The sequence below is a fragment of the Archocentrus centrarchus genome, chromosome 8 (genome assembly GCF_007364275.1).
Source record: "Archocentrus centrarchus isolate MPI-CPG fArcCen1 chromosome 8, fArcCen1, whole genome shotgun sequence".
Lineage (NCBI taxonomy): Eukaryota > Metazoa > Chordata > Actinopteri > Cichliformes > Cichlidae > Archocentrus > Archocentrus centrarchus.
In genome coordinates, this window is record NC_044353.1 from 19,347,384 (window position 1) to 19,367,542 (window position 20,159).

Here is a 20,159-nt window from a genome sequence, read left to right on the forward strand (position 1 = left end):
ATCATGCAAAAAAAAAAAAAAAAAAATCCTCATCCAGCCTCTTCTCCCTTCCAGAGGAGTGGGTAAAACCTGTCTGCTCATCAGCTACATCACCAATGCCTTTGGAGACTACATCCCCACGGTGTAAGTATTTGAGACTGAAGTGCAATGAGTATTCATTAATTTATTTATTCAAGGCTAACAGTCAGTAATTAGTCTCCATCCTATATTATCACTTCATGAGCAAACTGGCATCAGGTGGCAGCAATGTATGAAAGGTTGGCTTGCAGAGGAGGGTACAATCACAGCAGTGGACTGTAACTAGATGGGAAATACTTGTTACACAAAGTTATGAGAAAAACCGGCACCCTAGAGATTCTCACTTCAGTTCTCTTTCCTTGTCCTGTTTTATGTTAGTAGTAATTAGTTAGTATTTGATGTGTTTTAGCGACACCCTGTTATCAACTTTATTCTGCTGTCAGCTACTGAGCTGCGTCTGTTGAAGAAAAACTGTGCAGAAATGTTTCATTAAGACTTAGACTCTCTGTTAATGATGAAGTAAAGATAAAGTATAGAAGTCTGGTTAATGGGTGAAGTACTGTGTCATATTGACTTACAAACAAACAAAAATGATTTTTATAAAGGTATACACAAAAACCGAGACACTATTTCAGCCTGTGTGAGATTCTGTTCTGACTTTGAATCATACTATGGGCTAAACTGTGTGGAACTTATAAAGTGGTCAGAAAAAAGGATGAGATTCTGCAGCTATAATGTTTTCACCAAACTGACAGGTTTGATCACGCTCAGTGAAACAGCGTCGGTGCTAAAACAGAACCTAGTATTACACGTTTAATTTCCAAATCTGCTTAAAACTGACAGACTCATACAATAGTCGAATATGTGAGTAAAACAGAGTAGGGGCGCATTCTGCGCTCTGTGTGAGGTATCAGTGAAACACATAATAAAGTAGCCAGGATGACTGCTGTTTATGATAGACTACATGTCTTTGTTTAAGGAGCCTAACAGCTATCATGAAACATACATAATAAAGACAAACCAACTGTTGCTGTTGTTTCTAAAATGATCAGCCATTGTATAATGCTCCTAGAAGGTTGGCATGAAACACTCTGAATAAAGAGAGCCATCCAACTGTTGTTTTGGGTAAAAAGGGGGCTTTTTGTCTTTTTCTGCAGGTGCTAAGTGAGGCTAAGCATTTTACTGAGGGTGCTATGAATGATCATTTGTTCTTTCAGCTCTGAACGCACACAGACACAAGCTATTTTCATGGAGGTGCTGTGACTTTTCCAGGGGGAGCTATAGCACCCCTTAGCACCCCCCCCCCCCCCCCCCCCCCCCCCAGCTTTGCCACTGTTTGAAAGTTAAACGTGTAACACTAGTTTCTGATTTAGTAGCGGATCTGTTTCACTGAGTGTGAAAACATCTCAGTTTGGTGAAAACATAGTTGCAGACTCTCAGCCTTTTCTGACCACTTTATAAGTTCCACACAGATTACCCACAGTTTGAGTCAAAGTCAGAACAGAATATCACACAGGATGAAATAGTGTCTCTGTGTCACATATACACTAATAATCAACTAAAACATCTTAACTGAGAAATTTCTGCAGTTTTTCTTCAACAGATTTGTAGTTATCTTATGTGTGGTCCACATTCATTCTGTAGTCATGAGTATTCTGCTTCTCATGCCTCAGGTTTTATGGTCCAAACACACTAAAGTCGGTGTCTTGTGCTGTCTATACTTTGTCGATGTCCACACCTTTCACATCGTTCTGAATGCTGATATTTGGCAGATGTAGTTCAATTGGAAATATTTCCACATTTATTCTGTAAATTGGATACATTTTAAAAATATATATCCCTATTCACAACGCTTGAGTCATTTAAAATGATGAAAAACAGTGAGCAGGACCTGAGTCTGGTAGAAACAGTGCTGTCCATAACACTTCATGAGGATCAAATAAAGAATATTGTTCTCAATGTAAAATTTCAAAGAAATTACAGATTTGAGCTAACCCTTTGTAACAACACTCTGCTACAACTGTTGGTGTATATTGTTTATATTATTGAGTTGTGTATATGTGTATAAGTATTGGTGGGTGCATATGTGCATGCCTTTATGTATATTTTCTTTTTATTAATGTGACCCTAATTACAGGACATAAAAACAAAACAAGACAAGGCAATTTTTTTTTTTTTTTTAAATTTGTTTTATTGATGGTTGAATTTAACACTTTAATCCTTCAGGATCTTTTAAATATCTGGCTAAATCTCTTCCTCTTAAATGTCTTGAAAAACGATCAGGGACTGGGACCTGCCCCAGCCTGGGGTTTGGGTCCTGCAGCAGCAACAGCGGATGTGGATGGCTGTGTTTCTGTAGCCAAGACAGACTGGCGTTTGGGACGTGCAGCAGCCCGGGGTCTGGGAAGTGGGTCTGGGAAGTAGTTCCTCACTTCAATAGGCATTTTCAAATTATTAGGGATCATAAAGTGTGACCCAAATACGATGCGCTTGACTGACTTATTTTTTGACATTCTGCCCATCTTTAGTCCCGGGCTCACGTCTGTCTTCTGGCTCTTGTTGTCAAACTTCTCTCGCTGCAGCGGAGGGAAGTCTGACGATAGAAAGATGGAAGAATTCATTTCAGCCGCTTCCAGTGTGACTGCATCCTTTGCCACTTTCCAGGACTTAGCTGGTTTCTGGACCTCCTTTCGGCCTTCCATCACCAGGTCTTTCTTCACTGAATGATTCTTTTCCAGTGTAACAGGTCTATTTTCTGTCTTACTGGCTTCTGCAGCCAAGACAGGCTGGGGTCTGGGACCTGCAGCAGGCTGGGGTTTGGGTCCTGTGGCAACCTCGGGGCTGGGACCTGCAGCAGCCTGGGGGCTGGGAACTGGGTCAGGCCGGTATTTCCTCACTTCGAGAGGCATTTTCGGGTCATCTGGGATCGTAAAATTTGACCCAGAGACATTTCCCTCGGTTGCAGAGGTGGGTCGTTCAGGTGCATTCTGAACGTCACCTGCGTCCTTTGCCACTTTCCAGGAGTTAGCTGGTTTCTGGACCTCCTTTCGGGCTTCCATCACCAGGTCTTTCTTCACTGAATGATTCTTTTCCAGTGTAACAGGTCTATTTTCTCTCTTACTGACTTCTGCAGCCAAGACAGGCTGGGGTCTGGGACCTGCAGCAGCCTGGGGTTTGGGTCCTGTGGCAACCTCGGGGCTGGGACCTGCAGCAGCCTGGGGGCTGGGAACTGGGTCAGGCCGGTATTTCCTCACTTCGAGAGGCATTTTCGGGTCATCTGGGATCATAAAATTTGACCCAGAGACATTTCCCTCGGTCGCAGAGGTGGGTCGTTCAGGTGCATCCTGTTGAATTTCAGTCTGGGACTCCAAACCTTCTGTGAGATCTGGTGACTGAGATTGTCCCAGCTGTGATGCGATGAACTCTGCGGCTTTTTTAAAAACCCAGGGAATTACGTGATGCGTCAAAAGTAAGAGCGGCATCTTTGCGTATCAATCAAGTCCAGATGATACTCCACTAAATCTGCAACTGAATTCTTTGGTTAAGCTTTCCGAGAGTGCGCTGTGTACAACAGGAGAAATTTTGTGGATGTAGTTTCAGTGTTCTGGCCTACTTTTGATTTTAATAGATAACATTCCAGAGAACTGTGACATCACAAGGTATACTTAAACATATACCTCCAATCTCACTGTACATCCTGTACAGTATAATGACAATAAAGGCATTCTATTCTATTCAATTCTAAACATTTTTACAATGGCAACTGTTTTTCTTTTAACAGCTGCTTCATTGGAAAACAAACTGTGGGTTTAAAATCCACTGACTGTATATTATAGCATAGACCTGTGATCCCCCCCAACCACCTGAGTGGGCCGCGAAGGTACTGCAGGTGGGCCGCGGTAATTCCTGCGCTTGCAAAATTAAATTATTTGCTCCCATTATGTTTTACTTGTGCATGACCTTTGACATAAATATAATCCCATACATCCCCTTTCCTATTGGTGGAAAAATGCACCACATCAACAATCAAAAAATTATATGGCAACATTTTTAGTTGCAACAGTTGAAAGTTGTGGGAATGACAGCAGCCAATGCGAGACAGCGATATTGATACTGAGCTTTGAGAGATTTGTTACATTTAGCGTGTTTGGAGTGTGTAGTTAGAAAATCCCTCAAAGTTTGGATGTTTCTTTGACTTTTAAGCTTTCTGGGTGTTAGTGCTATCTGCTTTGGTCTGCACACTGTCCAATAAAGCTGGAAGCTGGCGTAGCGCTAGGTTTCATTTTCAAGTCATTCAGAAATAAATATTTAAATAAGACCAAATTTGCTGTGTGAAATTTTGACTGTTCTCCCCTTTAGCACATTATTTGTAAATGCAACAGCTGCCAGCATAAATAGTAAAGGGTGTTTCAGTCAAGCATGGACGATATAAACTTAATATTGGCGGTGCTCAGACGGGTGGCTGGCGATGGGTTCAGCTGGAGGTGGGGGCTCCAAATCACGTTCTGTCTCTGTGTATTTGTGGTGAAGCCTATCCCAGCTATCATAGGGCGAGAGGCAGGGTACACCCTGTACAGGACGCCAGCCTGTCGCAGGACCGACACAGAGAGACAGACAACCATTCATACTCACATTCACACTATGGGCAATTTAGAGTGACCAATTAACCTAACCCCACTTACTGCAAACTGGTGTACATGCAAATTTCACACAGCGGAGGGCAAAGGTGGAATCGAACCCAGACTTTCTAGATGTTATTCCAGCTGTGAGGCAGCAGTGCTAACCACCACGCCACTGTGCCCCGTGTATATATATATATTTGTACTGTTGGGAATTTTTATCACTTTTAATTGGTATTTAAGAAATGTAACTACACGTCCACAAAGACTGTGATTCAGTGGCGGGATGGGGTTGAAATTCAGCCCCGGAGCTTGTTTTGGAGAGACCTTTTATCCGATCATACAATGGACAAACTATAATTTTAAAACAAGAGAACTTCATTTGCAGGGTTTTTTTGTTGTTGTTGTTTGTTTTTTTTTTTGGGGGGGGGGGGGGGGGGGGTTGTTTGTTTTTGTTTCACTTTATTTGCAGGTGCAGACTGCACCTGTGACTGCAAGCGCCAGCGCTGCTGTGCTTAATTGGGTAAAAAATAAGTTGGGCCTGGAAATGACCTGGCCTTAGGGAACCTCCCGAACCTCCCGATGGCCACCACACCCCTGCTGTGATTACTGCATAGGCTTCAGAGGTGCTTTCCGTTACATAGGCAGTTCCCATCACTCAATTAACATCAGGTCCCATCACTCAATTAACAAGCAGGAGCAGCATTTAGCAGTTAGCATTAGCTTGCAGATTAGCATTAAAAACAAAACTTGAAAGTCCATAAATCTCAAAACGCTGGGCAAACTGACCCAGGACTCCACGCAGAAAGGCCCAGTATGACTCATTCATCATCAAAAACCAATCAAATGACAATGCAAATAGTAATAACCTGAAGCTATTACAAAATAACCTGTTTAAGGTAACATGGACAGATGTGTAAAGTTACACCCTTAACTTGAAACTTGTCTCTGTGCAGTGGTACCCTGAGGTGAGACACTATTCTCCCAACACGCCCATAATCCTCATGGGCACCAAACTGGATCTGAGAGATGACAAAGACACCATAGAGAAGCTGAAGAAGGATAAGCTCTCTCCCATTACCTATACTCAAGGACTGTTCATGGCAAAAGAGACTGGTAATGACTTCAGTTATCTCTCATACTTTTTTAATGTTTAAATATAATTCACGGAAGACGACAGATTTCAGCAATAACCCAGAGACTTCCTGTTTCCTGTCCTCAGGTTCTGTCAAGTACCTGGAGTGTTCAGCTTTGACTCAGCGTGGACTTAAAACTGTGTTCAGTGAGGCCGTCCGGGCCGTCCTGTGTCCTCCACCCATCAAAAAGAAGGGGAAGAAGTGCTCTCTCCTCTAAGACTTCCTTCACTGGAACAGTTACAGGGAAACATGACCACTAGTGGTGAGAGTGGCTAAAGACACAGGAGAAACACACCAGTATACACACACAAATAATGTATTTCAGATTCTGTCCTTCCATATGTGTAGCTGCAACAGTTATACTAAAGTGGGGGGAAGTTTAGGGGAAGGGGCTGGACTATTTAGCTGCTAGTCCTGTCCTACAGTGTATACTGTAAAGATGAGACTATGCATTTCTTAAGGCCTTCTAAAATGGATGTTTTGTGAAATGGACTGTGGAAAATCTTCAACTTTTCTTCCATTGCTTGTCCACCATTTTTTGTTTACAGTCCTTACAGTTTGTTTTAAACAGAAGCAGAATAGAATAGAAGAATTTATTGTCATTATACATCAAGACATACAATGAAATTGCGTTCCAGAACACTGATCCAAGAAATACAAACAACAAAACAAACATGGGGAGTCAAGTGTCTGATGTCATGCAGACGTTACAGGCACTACCTTCTGGAAAAATCCTGGTATCAATATATATGCCACGCCCAGTGCAGCCAGGAACGTTATCTTCCAGCCGGGTATGTAGTTGGACCAGAGGAAAGAGGGTTCCCCTTCTTCCAATCTCCTCGTGAGGAGAATTTGATTGTTGAGAGACCAGCTGACCAGATCCATAATTCAATTTCCAGTTTGGGGATGTGTGAATAGACGCTCCAAGCAGCGAAGCAGTAAAAGCAGGGGTAGATAGGGAAGGTTGGGGAGAAGAGAAAAACGAGTCCGTCTCCACCGAGAGCAGGAAGAAAAAACAAAGTAGGGCCGGGTTATAAAATAATAAATAGAATTATTGCAAAATAGCCTTTTCTCATCCTCAGCGGACATTGTTGAAACGAAGTGTGTGTGAAATTCAGTAGTGTGGAAATATTTTGGCAATTTAAAGTCCTACAAAGTATCAGTATATGGGCTTCACTGCCCACTTCACTGAGACAGTGCTGTACTTCTTGTGCCTTTTTATTTTATTTTTATTTATTTATTTATTTTTTGTATAGTTTTGACTCGGATCATAAGCAAACCACAGCTGAATGAATGTCAGTTTTGTTTATGTCCTCTTTTGTTTACATTTGAAAGTTTCCTGGATTTGTACTGTACTTTTCTCTATTTATTTGTGGAGCTGTTTTATAGCAGCTTAAAAACAGTTTCAGTCTATCCAAAATAAATAACACAATGTAAATTGTTGAGATTATTTTGTAAGAATATCTACTTTATTTATTTGGATCTGACCAAAGAATTGAGTTTTCCATTTTGTTTGTGTTCTTCTGAAACACTTGAAGCTTTTGACTGCTCAGAATTGAGATTTTATGTACCTATGTTATTTATTTAAAACTCAGAAACTCCCTCGCTATGCACGGGAGATGGGGAACATACAAGCATACATACACTACAATCACTATACTATGATGATATGATACATTATATTGTGACACACTATTCTAATCTGACATTTCACTCTGTATTATGACATTGCAATCGGTGCTCAACTGAACTGTCAAATGTATAAATATATGCCACTGTGGGACTTGTATAAAATATTTGTATATTCCATATAGATGATGGTGAAACTCATAATGTCCTGGGAAATGTTTATGGAAAGTTTCATCAAGATTGGTCCACCTGGCTAGGAGGACACAGGGAACATGCAAACAAACATACACTGGCTATGAACATTATAGTATGATACAGTTTATCATGATCAACTAATGACAGAAAATAATATTTAAATCAAAATTAACATTGTATCTTCACTTAGAGGAAAATGGGACCTTTAAGTGAGTGATTTGAAGATATCTTGATATATATTGACTGAAACTTCACTTTCTCTAAATGCAGACAGTTGTGTCACCTTCCCATCAACATAAAACTTGAAGTAACTAGCATTGCCATGTACCGTAATCTCTTTACCAGTAATTATTTTTTGGTCCTAATATGATTCATTGTAATTTATTCTTATGGACTGAATAAAGCCTGAAGGAGAGAGGAAATTCAGACTTGGGAAAGAAGTCTGCTGACACCAAATCCCAGAAAAATGTGTGGTGTTTTCCTTTCCTCTTTGCAATATTCCCCCTATAAGTGTTTGGACTGTATAGCTGCCCAGGAGTGCCATTGCTGAAAACTTGACTATATATTAGAAGAGAAATATTCAGGTGTTTCTGGTGACGGGGAACAAGAGTGCCTAGTCTTTGGTTGCTTATCCTAAAACTTTTTGTGCACCACATTAGATTTGTATTTATTTATTTAAACATCAGTACTGTCTAAGAAATGCCCGTAAAAGTATGACTGTAATGTCCAGTAAAAGTATGACTTGCTTCTCTTTCATTTCGTTCACTGCATATGGTTGAAAAATGGAAAATAACTACAGTACAGGTGAGGAAGAAAACCTGAAAGTCTCATGAAGAGACCTCCCTTATTTAAAGAATGATAAAAATGTTACTGAGCTAAAACTAAAAACAAACCAAACTACAATCTGACAAAGAACATATAAGAAAGAAGCTCTAACTAAAAAACAAACAAACCCAGAATAAACAAATATGAGTTGACGCGAATCACAGTAGTTTACTGTATATTAATGGCATTAGTAAACTTGTTAGAATTACAGTATCTACATGCAGCCTGAGTCTAGAAATCTTTTTGGCACAATAACAAATATCTGAGACTAAAAAGACAGCGAAACCTTCAGAATCCAGTTTTAAATGAGAACATGAAAGACAAAGTTCAGGGGGAAAATCTCTGAACTCAAAGTGCGCATTAATCAAAGTGCGCATTAATCAAAGGGGCGCATTAATCGGAACGCACGCTTTTCACGAGAACCGCGTCCGGTCGCTCGGAAAGTTCTCCAGCAGGGGAGGACGTCAGCCTCAGCTGCTGGAGCAACATCTAACATCAGCAACATCAGCTGTTGCTTCCTCTATAGGCCCCCAGTTGTGCATGAGCCCCCGGGCTTTTGCCCAGTTTGCCCATTGAATAATCCGGCCATGGTTGTATTGCTGGTAATGGGTGACTGGACTAATGCATGGCTCCTCCTCCTTGCACTGGTGCAAAAAGCCTGTTTTCCTAGCTTTTCCGAGTAAAGGAACGCGGACGACACTCCCAGCATCCGACATCCGAGGTAGAAGGAGCGCAGCGCCATGAGAAATAAGCTCATGCTGGCTGCTCCCGGGCTCACAGCATTCCTCCAGCTGCAGCGCAATGCAGGTCATCAAGTGTGTTGTCGTCGGAGACGGGTAAGGCCACTTCAGATTAGTTTATTCTTTTTATTTGGTTAGCACATAATACCACCCTATATTCTATTAGTAAGTGCAAAACAAACCAAAAAAAAAAAAAAAAAAGCCAAAACTATTTTAAGGTTGCTGTGCTTCTGGGAACTTGGCACCATATTTGTGTTACTGATCAAATAGAATTTGCATGGGACCTGACAGATTCAAATACAGTACTGTTCAAAGTCTTATTTTTTTTATATTTTGCATCCAAGTTTCAAGACTTTCTCTTGGATTTTTTTACAGTGGTCTTGATCAGTAGTTGTCCAGGTTTTCTGAAGGTCTTTGGACTTTGGTTGCTTTTCCCTCATTTTCAGTTCAGTCCTTGTAACTGACCATTTTCAGAGGAATACTTTTCTGTTTGTTGAGCAACTTAACACTGACCTATGAATCATTAAAGCATAAAAAAAGGCACCTAACTCAAAGCATGAACCTATGTTGTGTCTACACATAACAGACAACTCAGACACTTGTGTCTTTAGGCAGCCTGTTGCAAAAGCACACAATTTATTCTCATTTCTTTATTTAAAACTGTGAAACTTGCCAAAGAACTATTAGCTGAAAACTTGACACATGTTTTCACGGTGTGCAGTGTCCTTAAAAGATTTGAGGAAACTGGACAAATAGGGGGCAAAGGCAGTGGCTGTGCTTAGGAATAAAGGTGGTTATACTGTACCACCAAACTGACTTTCATTGAGTTTCTATAAATAAATGAGGGCCGACTTAAGACTTTTGCAAAGTACTTTAATTGTGTTATCCTGTTCAGTTCAGCATTGCCGGTGAGCAGGATTGACAACATTTAATGCCTAGCTTCCACATTAATGTTTCTGTTTTGTTACTAGCCGTAGCCTCTACTTTAATTATAGTTCAGCATGTGTAACAATATGTGGGAGATAAACACACTCATAACTACTTCTGCAACACAAAAGCTGAAGGTCCATCAGCTCATGCCCTCAATAAATGCTGATCCAGCATCTTCTGCCTTCCAGCGGAGTGGGTAAGACCTGTCTGCTCATCAGCTACACCACCAAAGCTTTCCCCGGAGAGCATATCCCCACAGTGTGAGTATCTGAGACTGCAGTACACTGAGTATTTATTTATTTATACAAGACTAGCAGTTAATAATTGGTCTCCACCCTCCTTACACAGTAAATGTACAATCAAGCTTGGCATCATTACTTGAGAGATTGGTTTGCAGAGGTTACAGTCACAACAGTGGACTGTAACTAGGCGAGAAAAGCATGTTACAGGAATTCATGAGGATGCTCTGCACCTAATCTAATTGTAGACCAGCTGTTGAAGTGTTGATCTTTATCACTGTAACTTAAACATAAACTGGCTCAGCAGGCAAATGATAAACAGGGTTTTGGTTCAGTTAAACTTTAAAACCAAGCAAATTGTTTTTTTAGAGGTAAAAGGTCACAATAAATCAGACAAGATGATGGTTCCCACTTAAGTTCTGTGTCTCTTTTCTTGTCCTGTTTTATGTTAGTACCAGTATTTTAACAGTTTATATTCACACTCCATCACTTCTATCAGGTTCGACAACTACTCTGCCACTGTTATGGTGGATGGGAATGCAGTGAACCTGGGCCTTTGGGATACAGCAGGACAAGGAGACTATGACAGACTCCGCCCACTTTCCTACCCAGAGACGGTACAACAATCACAGCAAAACATAAATTTAAAAGAGACAATGCTGTGTTATAGTGCATTTTGCTTCCAAGGTGCCAGACTTTCTTATCAAATCTAGGTGGTCTTAAGCAATAGCTCTCCAGATTTTCTGAAGATCTTTCAAAGGTTTTTTTGGACATTGGCTATTTTTTCACTCATTTTCAGTCCATTCCTTGTACCTTACCATTTTCAGAGGAGTGTTTTATGTTTGTTAAATTACATAATACGGACCTATGAATCATTCAAGCATACAAAGCACCCTAACTCAAGGGATTATGTCTACACATATCAGACAACTTACAGACTGATTATTTAATTTTTTTATGTCTTACCAGGATGTGTTTCTTATCTGCTTTTCACTTGTGAGGCCTGCCTCATATGAAAATGTCTGTCATAAGGTGAGTAGTGGCTGTATTGTGGAAACATTTTTGCATCGGGCCGGGCTATTTAGGTTTTACTAGTCCAGCTGACAGTGTCAGTACTGTCATGTTAGTATCATAAAGTTTACTCATTTTGTGTCTGTGCTGCAGAACAGACGCAAGCTGCTGTAGATGGAAACCTAATCAGTAAACTCAAAGTAAAAATGCAGTTTAATTTTCTGAAGGATCCTAACATGGAAATTAGAGCTACAACTTACATTCAGTTTTATAGGTGATTAAGGTGGAGATTAATTAAAGGAAGGGAGCTTAAGGCAGAGCACCTGGTGGCCAGGACTTAGTCCATGGGGCCTGGCCTGGCACAGCCCTAGAGGAGCAATGGATCCACCCTACTGTGGGTCCACCACTCTCAGGAGGCACCATAGGGGTTAGGAGCTATGTGTGTCGGGCAGTGGTCAAGGGCAGAGGCCCTTGTGGTCTGATCTTTGGCTAACGAGTTTGGCCATTGGGACATGGAAGGAGCCTGAGCTAGTGTGTTAAGATTGAGAGATACCGGATAGATATAGTCAGGTTTTCTTCAGTGCATGGCGTGGGCTCTGGAGTCAGTGTCTTGGAGAGGGGCCGGACTCTTTTCCAGTCTAGAATTGCCCACTGCACAGGCCTGGTGCACCCAAACATATAGTGAGGGAGCACTGCATGCGTCTGTCAGAGGCCCACAGTCCACAGAATCTTCAATTCAATCCTCTGGTGGAACTTCAATAGCCTTCTGAAGGAGGCTGAGGACACTGAGTCAGCATGGACCATGCTCCGCACTTCCATTGTTAAAGCTGCTACATGGAGCTGTGGCTGCAATGTGTTTGGTGCCTGTCGTGGCAGTAATCCCCAAACTACATGCTGGACTACATGCTGGACACCAGAAGTGAAGGCAGTGTCAAGTGTGAGGCCATGGTTCTCAGCCAGAAAAGGGTGGAGTACCCACTCCGGGTCAAGGACCAGTAGTTGCCCCAAGTGGAAGAGTATCTCAGGAGGAGTGTGGTGATGAGAAAGCTGACGTGAAAGAGTGATTTACCAGTTGATCAGCATCCCTACCTTCACCTTTGTTCACAAGCTCAGGGTATTGACTGAAAGAACAAGGTTGCTGAAACAAGTGGTGGAAATGAACATCTTCTGAAGGCTACCTCATTTCTCCCTTAGAGATAGGGTGAGTAGTTCAATCATTTGGCAAGGACTTACACTAGAGCCACTACTCCTCTGCGTTGAAAGATGTATGCGGCATGCTAATTAGGTGTTGCAGGCATGTCCTGCCTTAAGATAGCTTAAGTCTGGCCCCAGAAAATAAATGGATACTGATCAAATATAACATTATGACCACTGATTGGTGAAGTGGATAACACTGATTATCTCTTCATCACAGCTCCTGCTAGTGGGTAGGATATATTAGGGAGCAAGTGAATAACACATCACTCAAAGGTGATGTGTTAGAAGCAGGAAAAATGGTAAAGTGTAAGGATTTGAGCGAGTTAGACAAGGGCCAAAATGTAATGGCTAGTTGAGTGGGTCAGAGCATCTCCGAACTGCCGCTCCTGTGGGGTGTTCCCAGTCTGTAGTGGCTAGTATCTATCAAAAATGGTCCAAGGAAGGACTAGTGGTGAACCAGCGACAAGGTCATGGGTGGTCAAGGCTTACTGTTGCAGGTGAGGAGTGAGGGCTGGCCTGTGTGCAGGGGTGTAGGAATGAGTTTACTATTGGGAGGGGATGCATATCGGAAACTTGACAGATCCATAAATACTCCGAGCAAAGCATAAAAAAAATGCTATTTGATCTTTTACTTTCTTCTTTTTCAAATGTTTCTTGGAAAATAGTGTTGTGTACACCAATATCATTGCATGTATAATTTACATATGTGTATGTTTTATATGTATATGTAAGACATGGGTAAACTGGCTTGGGCACAGATAAATGTTACCAGTGCATATATAAATGTTGCCAGTGCATAGTTACTAATGCATAGATAATTGTTACCAATAGATATGTATAATTGAATCTATGCATTGGTAACAATTATCTGTGCACTGGTAACAATTATCTATGGCATAGATAAATGTTACCAATGCACAGATAATTGTTACCAATGCATAGATAATTGTTACCAATGCATTGATATTTGTTACCAGTGCATAGTTACCACTGCACAGATAAATGTTACCGATGCACATATAAATGTTACCAATGCGCAGATAATTGTTACCAGTGCATAAACAAATGTTACCAGTGCACTAGCATGTAACATTTGTTTTGTCTTCCGCCTCCTAAGCACCATTCAGTGGGGGCGGGGGGAGTGCTGGAGATAGTTTTTAGAGATATTTATAGACAGTGAAGATAAGATAACAAACACTGGAAATATTGGAAAATCTGGTTGTTCTTGATTTCATCATTGCTTAGCTGATTTTGTGCACAGCTGGGATTCTTGGTCTGTATCTTTAGCTGGCTCTTCCTATGCGGTGTCTCATATCTGATTGAATGCAAAGGCTTTTTAGCTCAGTGCGAAAGTGCCACTTGTCTTGCCAGTCTTTTGAAATTGGACTGGAGTTCAGTAAAAAATGTTCATGCATGTCTTTTGACCGGGTGAGGAACCCTTTAAGGCACACAGAGAATATGCAAAGTCCACACAGAAAAGCTAAAGACTGAATATGCAAATAATAGTTAGTTGCAGCTATTACAAAGATAACCTCTTCAAGATAACACAGACAGATGTGTGAAGGTACACCCCTAACTTATAAATGCTGCCCCTGTGCAGTGGCTCCCTGAGGTGAGACACCATTGTCCCAAGACTCCCATCATTCTTGTGGGCACCAAACTGGATCTGAGAGATGACAAGAACACTCTGGAGAAGCTGAAGAAAGATAAACTCTCTCCCATTACTTACACTCAAGGACAGGCCCTGTCCAAAGAAATTGGTAATGACTTCAGTTATCTCTGATACTTTTTTAACAATAATTATAATTCATGGAAGATGGCAGATTCCAGTAATAACCCAGAGGCTTTCTGTTTCCTGTCCTCAGGTTCTGTCAAGTACCTGGAGTGTTCAGCTTTGACTCAACGTGGCCTTAAAACTGTGTTTGATGAGGCCATCCGGGTCATGCTATCCCCTCCACCTGTTAAAAAGAAGGGGAAGAAGTGCTCTCTCCTCTAAGACTTTAATGGTTTCTTTTAACTGTGCTTGTGGAATCATTGTACAGCATACATCTTTAATTACATGAAAAATTAACAATTTGGTGCAAAGTTTAAATTTATTTTGAATTTTCTCCAATCCACAGAGGGTCAATATATCAAAATGGGCTCAAATATTTACATACAGCCCCTCTTATATTTGGTTAAATGTCTCTTAGCAAGTTGCACCTCGAACAGATGCTTTTGGTAGCCATCGACAATCTTCTGGCATAATTCTGGCCAGATATTTGACCACTCTTCTTAGCAGAACTACTAGAGTTTATTTAAATTGGATGGTTTCTTGGCACAGACCTGGCTTTTAAGCACAGTTCACAAAATGCTTTGGGAAGGCCATTTCAAAATCTTCATGTTAGCCTGCTTTATCAGTTCCAAAACCAGTTTTTAATGTGTGTTTGGAATTGCCATCCTGTTGGAACACCCAGTTGTGTCCAGGTTTCAACTGTCTAGCTGTTGATTTGAGGTGAAGCTGAAGATTTTGGAGGTAATCCTCCTCCTTCATTATACCATCCACTTCATGCGATGTACCAGTACCACTGGCAGAAAAACAACCCCAGAGCACCACCATGCTTGACAGTTGGTGCAGCCTCACCTTTACTCCTCCAGACATACACTAAAAAGTGTTTGGTTGTCTTCCTTCACATGCATATGAACTCGAGGGACATCCTATTCTTAATCTATAGGATTTAATATGACGTCATCCCACTGTTTGCACTATAATAGCTTCAACTCTTCATGGAAGGCTTTATACTTGTAAAATTGTATATGTAACGAACTTGAAACTGTGTTTTTTGAAGACCAAGAATTTAAATGAGCTTACATGGAAAGTACCTTGTGTTGACGTCTATTATTTTAAATGTGCTATTTGTATATTTAGCCAAGGCAAGCCAATTTATTTATAGAGCACTTTAAAACAGTAAGCACTGACCAAAGTGCTGAACATGGAAGAATAAAAACAACAAAAGACAAACGTAAAAGTCAACACCCAGAAAGAAGAGCATCAATAAAATATAAAAATAAATAAGAGCATCAGTAACATAAAAATAAAAGAGCAACAATAAAATAAAAATAAAATACACAATCAAAAGTCAGGATAAAATTAGACTAAAAAACAAATAGATACATAAGAAATAAATACACTGCGATACAAACATCTCAAGCTTGTTTGAAAGCCTGGTGAAAAAGGTGGGTCTTAAGAGAAGATTTAAAAATAGCTAGTGAAGAGGCCTGTTTGATGTGCATAGGCAGAGCGTTCCACAACCTGGGAGCTTTAGACTTTTTATACTATGTCTTTAAGATATATTTTTAGCTCCAATAAAATAATTCATTTAGCGTATTTCATTAGGCTGAATTTGTGATTTGAGTGTCTGGATACAGTCTGTACGTAATCAGTCTGCTGAAGTAAAAAATATGACAACCAATAACTGAAAATTAACATTAACTGATGCTGAAGATCTGACCTAAGTCATGACTGAAATATCATTTTCACCACTATATGAGCTGCCTGTATCTTCTGTGTCTCTGGAAGGACTTTGCCAGTGACCTCTGACCTTTTGTGTTAGGGGTCTAGATCTGTTAGAGGGATTAACCTTCTCATTGAGTTTCTTTTGATGCTTGTTCTGGGGAAAGAAATATACTTTTTCCCAGTTTTACAAGTGTTTATAAACTAGTTGTGTTGCTGCAATAGAGAATTTCCAGTGTTTTCATCTATGTACTCAGGAGGTCCTCTTTCTCACTCACTGCAGCCTGCATGTGTCTGCTCAGGGCAGCTCCGTCATGTGAATACAAAACACTGCAGAGCAGAGAGGAGAAAAGTCGGAGTGCATGAGTGGAGCAGTGTTTGCACAGATGTGTCTACCCAGGAATATACTGTGTTTGGAGGGGAGAAACAAATTAAAATATCAGTCCTATCATGTTGAAGGATTCCACAGAAGTTAATGGACAAATCTGCTGAAATTCACCAAGGTTAATGTGAATATGAAAATATCAAATTCAAAAAATTCATTAAAAAATCAGCATTGAGAGTTGACATGAAATTCTCAACACATTATGATTCTTGCCCACCGCTACATGTGTACAGAGTTTCATCACAAATCACTGCAGGGTTCCATGGAAGTTGAAGGACAAATCTGTCATGATAGTTGGGAAGGTTGGACCCAAGGAGCAGATAAGACAGTTTGTTACCAAGGTTTATTTGTACAAGCACAAAGTAATACGCAGGAGAGGAACCGAGGTGGGAATGTTTGTCTGGCAATGCATGGAGAATTGGTGGGTCTTAGAGAGCGAGACCTTTGGGGGAACTTGTCGGGCTTTGTGCGTGGCGAGGTGTTTCCAGGATCTGGGTGGAGGAGGGGTCAGGGCAGACTGATGTCATTCATTTGGCAGGCAGCTGGAGGCTGGAGAGGCAGTGGCTGAGTATGCTGGCTCCCTGGCGAGGCTCAGTAGATCTGTGATTCCAGTAATGAGGTTCTGCGGAAAGGAGCAAACTGATGGGCAGGGGAGACCAAGGTTACGGACAGGCAGATGAAAATTATGCACAAAAGATGAGCTAGCTATATTTACCAGCATGGAGGTTGTACAATCTGGCAGTGAGTCATCGTCTCAACCACTCCTAAATACTCCAGGCCTCGATTGATTCATCAGCCACAGGCATGCACCTTGGCAGCAGCCACAAAGGCGCAGTTAGAACCGCCTGCCCACCAAACCACCTGGAAACAGACACACACATACAGCCTGCCCCAATCCATGACAAAACCTGCTCAAAAATTTATTTTTCACACTTTCATGGTTTAAATCATCAAATACATTATAACATTAGACAAAGATAACTCATAGACATACAAAATGCAGTTTTATGTTTATCCAAACCTGCCTGGGTCTCAGCGTGTCCATTCTTGCTCCAGTTACAGAACCAGCTTTCCTCACTAGTTTGTCCAGTGTCCCTGCAACCTTGCTTCTGATGCTGCTACCCCAGCAGACTGCGACATAGAACAACAGTATTGCCACCACAGAGTGATAGAACATGTTCAGTATTTTACTGCAGATATCAAGAGATCTTGATTTTCTTAACAAAAAGTGATGGCTCTGCCCCTTTTTGTATAGTTCATCTGTATTCAGGGACCAGTCCACTTTGTAATCTAGCTGTAATTCTAAATATTTATATTTTGTTACCAACTCTATATCCACTCCACAAACTTTCACAGGCTGGAGAGGGGGCCTTAATCTTAGGTGCCGTTTACACGAAGCCGTTTTCACTGGAAACGGTGTCGTTTTGATGCGTTTCAGCCTTTCGTTTACACGATGGCGTTTCAGAAACGATCCGCGTTTACACGAGGACATGTGAAACGATGAAAACGATGTAGTTCCCATGCCAGGCCACAAGTTGGCGTTGGTTTTCTCTTTGCAGTTTGTTTACGCAAGACGCGCATGCGTGGAGTGACACAGTAGGTAGTGCGGCAAATTGTTCATTACTTACAAAACGGCCAATGTGAGAGGTTTTGTGTGGACCGATGATGAGGTTGGATCGCTGCTGCACACAACGCTGAATTACAAAACGGTAAAAACACAGGAAAAGCATAAGAAGCACTCGTGAATCCGCGAGTACTGTTTATCAGTTTGCGCGTGCGCGAAAAACTGGCCGTCGCAACCATAGTGCGCATGTGCGAGTCGAGCGTTTTCAAATCACCCCGGTTTCAAGTGTTTACACGAAAACGCAAGCCGGTGCGTTTCTGAAACGCTCCACTCTGGACCCCGTTTCTGAAACACATCGTTTTCACTCTGTTGTCGTGTAAACGCAAGGCCGAAACGCATCAAAACGACACCGTTTCAAAATGAAAACGGTCTCGTGTAAACGGCACCTTAGAGTGGTTCAAGATGAAGTGGTTTTTGTGACTCCAGTCACTGAAGGCTTTGAGAAGATGCCTATATTCAGATTTGTGTCCGTTCCTGATACACGTCTCAATGGCAGTGTCATCTAAGTATTTCTGGGTGTGACAGGACTCAGAATTGTATTTGAAGTCTGCGGCATACAATGTGAAAGGAAATGGAGCCATGTGGAGTCCCCCGTGCTGTTCATTAATGTCCTAGAAACACAAAGGAACAAAGGAAGACTCTACACTCATCTCTGTGAGCTTGTCTTTGTGACCCCTGTCTCTGTGACAGACAGGGATGGAGAAACAGGTGTGAGGTGGGAACTAGCTGCCACCTTAAAGATGCAAGGAGTTGGGGTAGCTGTGGTGGAGAAGATGGCCACATGTTGAGAAGAAGAAGCAGAAGAAGACTGAAGAGCAGCAGTGGAAGTTGGTGTGACCAAATCTATTGAAATGATTGAGTTCATCGGCTCTTTCGACATCACCCATAAGTGGCTGTTGTTTTTTTTTTTGTTGTATCTAGAGATGGTTTTGATTCCACGCCACACCTCACAAATGTTGCTGTTTTCTAGATCCCTTTGGTTCTTCTTTTTTTGTATTCCACTTTTGCCATTTTCAGTTTTTCATTGAGCTCATGTTGCACCCGTTTCAGCTGTTCTTTGTCACCGTTCCGGAAAGCTACATTTTTCTGGTTGAATATTAATGAATTTTTGATCAGAGTGGCACAGTGATTTATGAACATTACATCAGTTTGAACTTTTGCAGACGTGTACAGTGGGTGAGCCAGATGAGGAATCCATAGAGAATTCCATGTCAACTGTTAAGGCTGATTTTTTTTTTTAATATGGTGTTTTTGTAGTACATTGACAATGAAGATCATGAGCAAAATTGTCCTTTAATTTCCATGGAATCCTGCAGTGCTGTGGGATTAAACTCTGCACACATGTAGAGTTGGTGGGCAAGAATCATAATGTGCTGAGAATTTCATGTCAGCTTTCAATGTTTATTTTTTATGATTTTTTTTTATATTTTCATATTTGCATTAACCTTGGCAATTTTGAGCAGATTTGTCCTTTAAATTCTGTGGGCTCCTTCAGCAGCTTTAGATGAAATTTCCCAGCCAGGTAGAGTGGATAAGGCAGAAAATGAATCCACAGAAAACTTTGTGAGCTATCAAGGATACGCTTCAATTATTTATTGTTTTAAATATATCCGCGTCCTGGATTGACTTTATTCAATAGGTTCAGAACTGTCAGTTTATAATTACAATTGTACAGTCCTATAACTTATTCCTGGGTTTATTTATACTAATTTTCTGCATGCATATTAGCCGCATCCATCCATCCTTTTCAGCTTATCCTCTTCAGGGTCGCGGGGTGGGTGGCTGGAGCCTATCCCAGCAGTCATAAAATCAGCTAGAAAGTAGAGCTGATCAGGGTGAAGAGCTGGATGAATTTCTATTGCAAGCGAATCGTGAGTGAAGACGTTGATTACAGCAAAAAATTCACACGAATAAAGGAACACGTATTGATTGAGAAAAATTGGACGTCTGGAGCTTTATTTCTCTTAATTTCGCCCAGACAACACACAAACCATAACTTTTATTGTGATATGTGATTTACATAACAAGCGCACATATATAAATCAAAAATAACTACAGGTTGTTTTTGGTTTGTTCGCGCTACCAAAAGCGAAGGAGGACATGCAGAGGTTTGATGTG

At 41.1% G+C, this 20,159-nt stretch overlaps 2 protein-coding genes across 3 annotated transcripts; one reads left to right on the forward strand and one right to left on the reverse strand.

The window, feature by feature from the left end:
* Positions 1-2,266: 2,266 nt before the first annotated feature.
* On the reverse strand, positions 2,267-3,624 carry LOC115784025 (nascent polypeptide-associated complex subunit alpha, muscle-specific form-like). Its single transcript, XM_030735040.1, has 2 exons — positions 3,224-3,624; positions 2,267-3,175 (listed from the first exon to the last, which is right to left on the reverse strand). The coding sequence occupies exons 1-2, from the start codon at positions 3,498-3,500 to the stop codon at positions 2,298-2,300; spliced, it is 1,155 nt and encodes a 384-aa protein (XP_030590900.1). The 5' UTR covers positions 3,501-3,624; the 3' UTR covers positions 2,267-2,297.
* A 5,300-nt stretch (positions 3,625-8,924) lies between these two features.
* On the forward strand, positions 8,925-14,997 carry LOC115784029 (ras-related C3 botulinum toxin substrate 1-like). Of its 2 annotated transcripts, XM_030735044.1 has the most exons (6): positions 8,925-9,258; positions 10,281-10,352; positions 10,831-10,948; positions 11,301-11,363; positions 14,140-14,299; positions 14,405-14,997. In XM_030735044.1, the coding sequence occupies exons 1-6, from the start codon at positions 9,224-9,226 to the stop codon at positions 14,533-14,535; spliced, it is 579 nt and encodes a 192-aa protein (XP_030590904.1). In that variant the 5' UTR covers positions 8,925-9,223; the 3' UTR covers positions 14,536-14,997. The 2 variants fall into 2 exon arrangements, with proteins under 2 accessions (XP_030590904.1, XP_030590905.1); XM_030735045.1 differs by lacking the exon at positions 11,301-11,363.
* Positions 14,998-20,159: the final 5,162 nt, after the last annotated feature.

Bases quoted from the DNA above. Each gene is read 5' to 3' on its own strand.
- LOC115784025 (XM_030735040.1), bottom strand. From the start codon at position 3,500: ATGCCGCTCTTACTTTTGACGCATCACGTAATTCCCTGGGTTTTTAAA. The intron at 3,176-3,223 runs GTCCCAGCCCCG...AGGCTGCTGCAG, and splicing joins CAGCCCCCAGGCTGCTGCAG to GTCCCAGACCCCAGCCTGTC.
- LOC115784029 (XM_030735044.1), top strand. From the start codon at position 9,224: ATGCAGGTCATCAAGTGTGTTGTCGTCGGAGACGG. The intron at 10,353-10,830 runs GTGAGTATCTGA...CACTTCTATCAG, and splicing joins GGAGAGCATATCCCCACAGT to GTTCGACAACTACTCTGCCA. The intron at 14,300-14,404 runs GTAATGACTTCA...TCCTGTCCTCAG, and splicing joins GGCCCTGTCCAAAGAAATTG to GTTCTGTCAAGTACCTGGAG.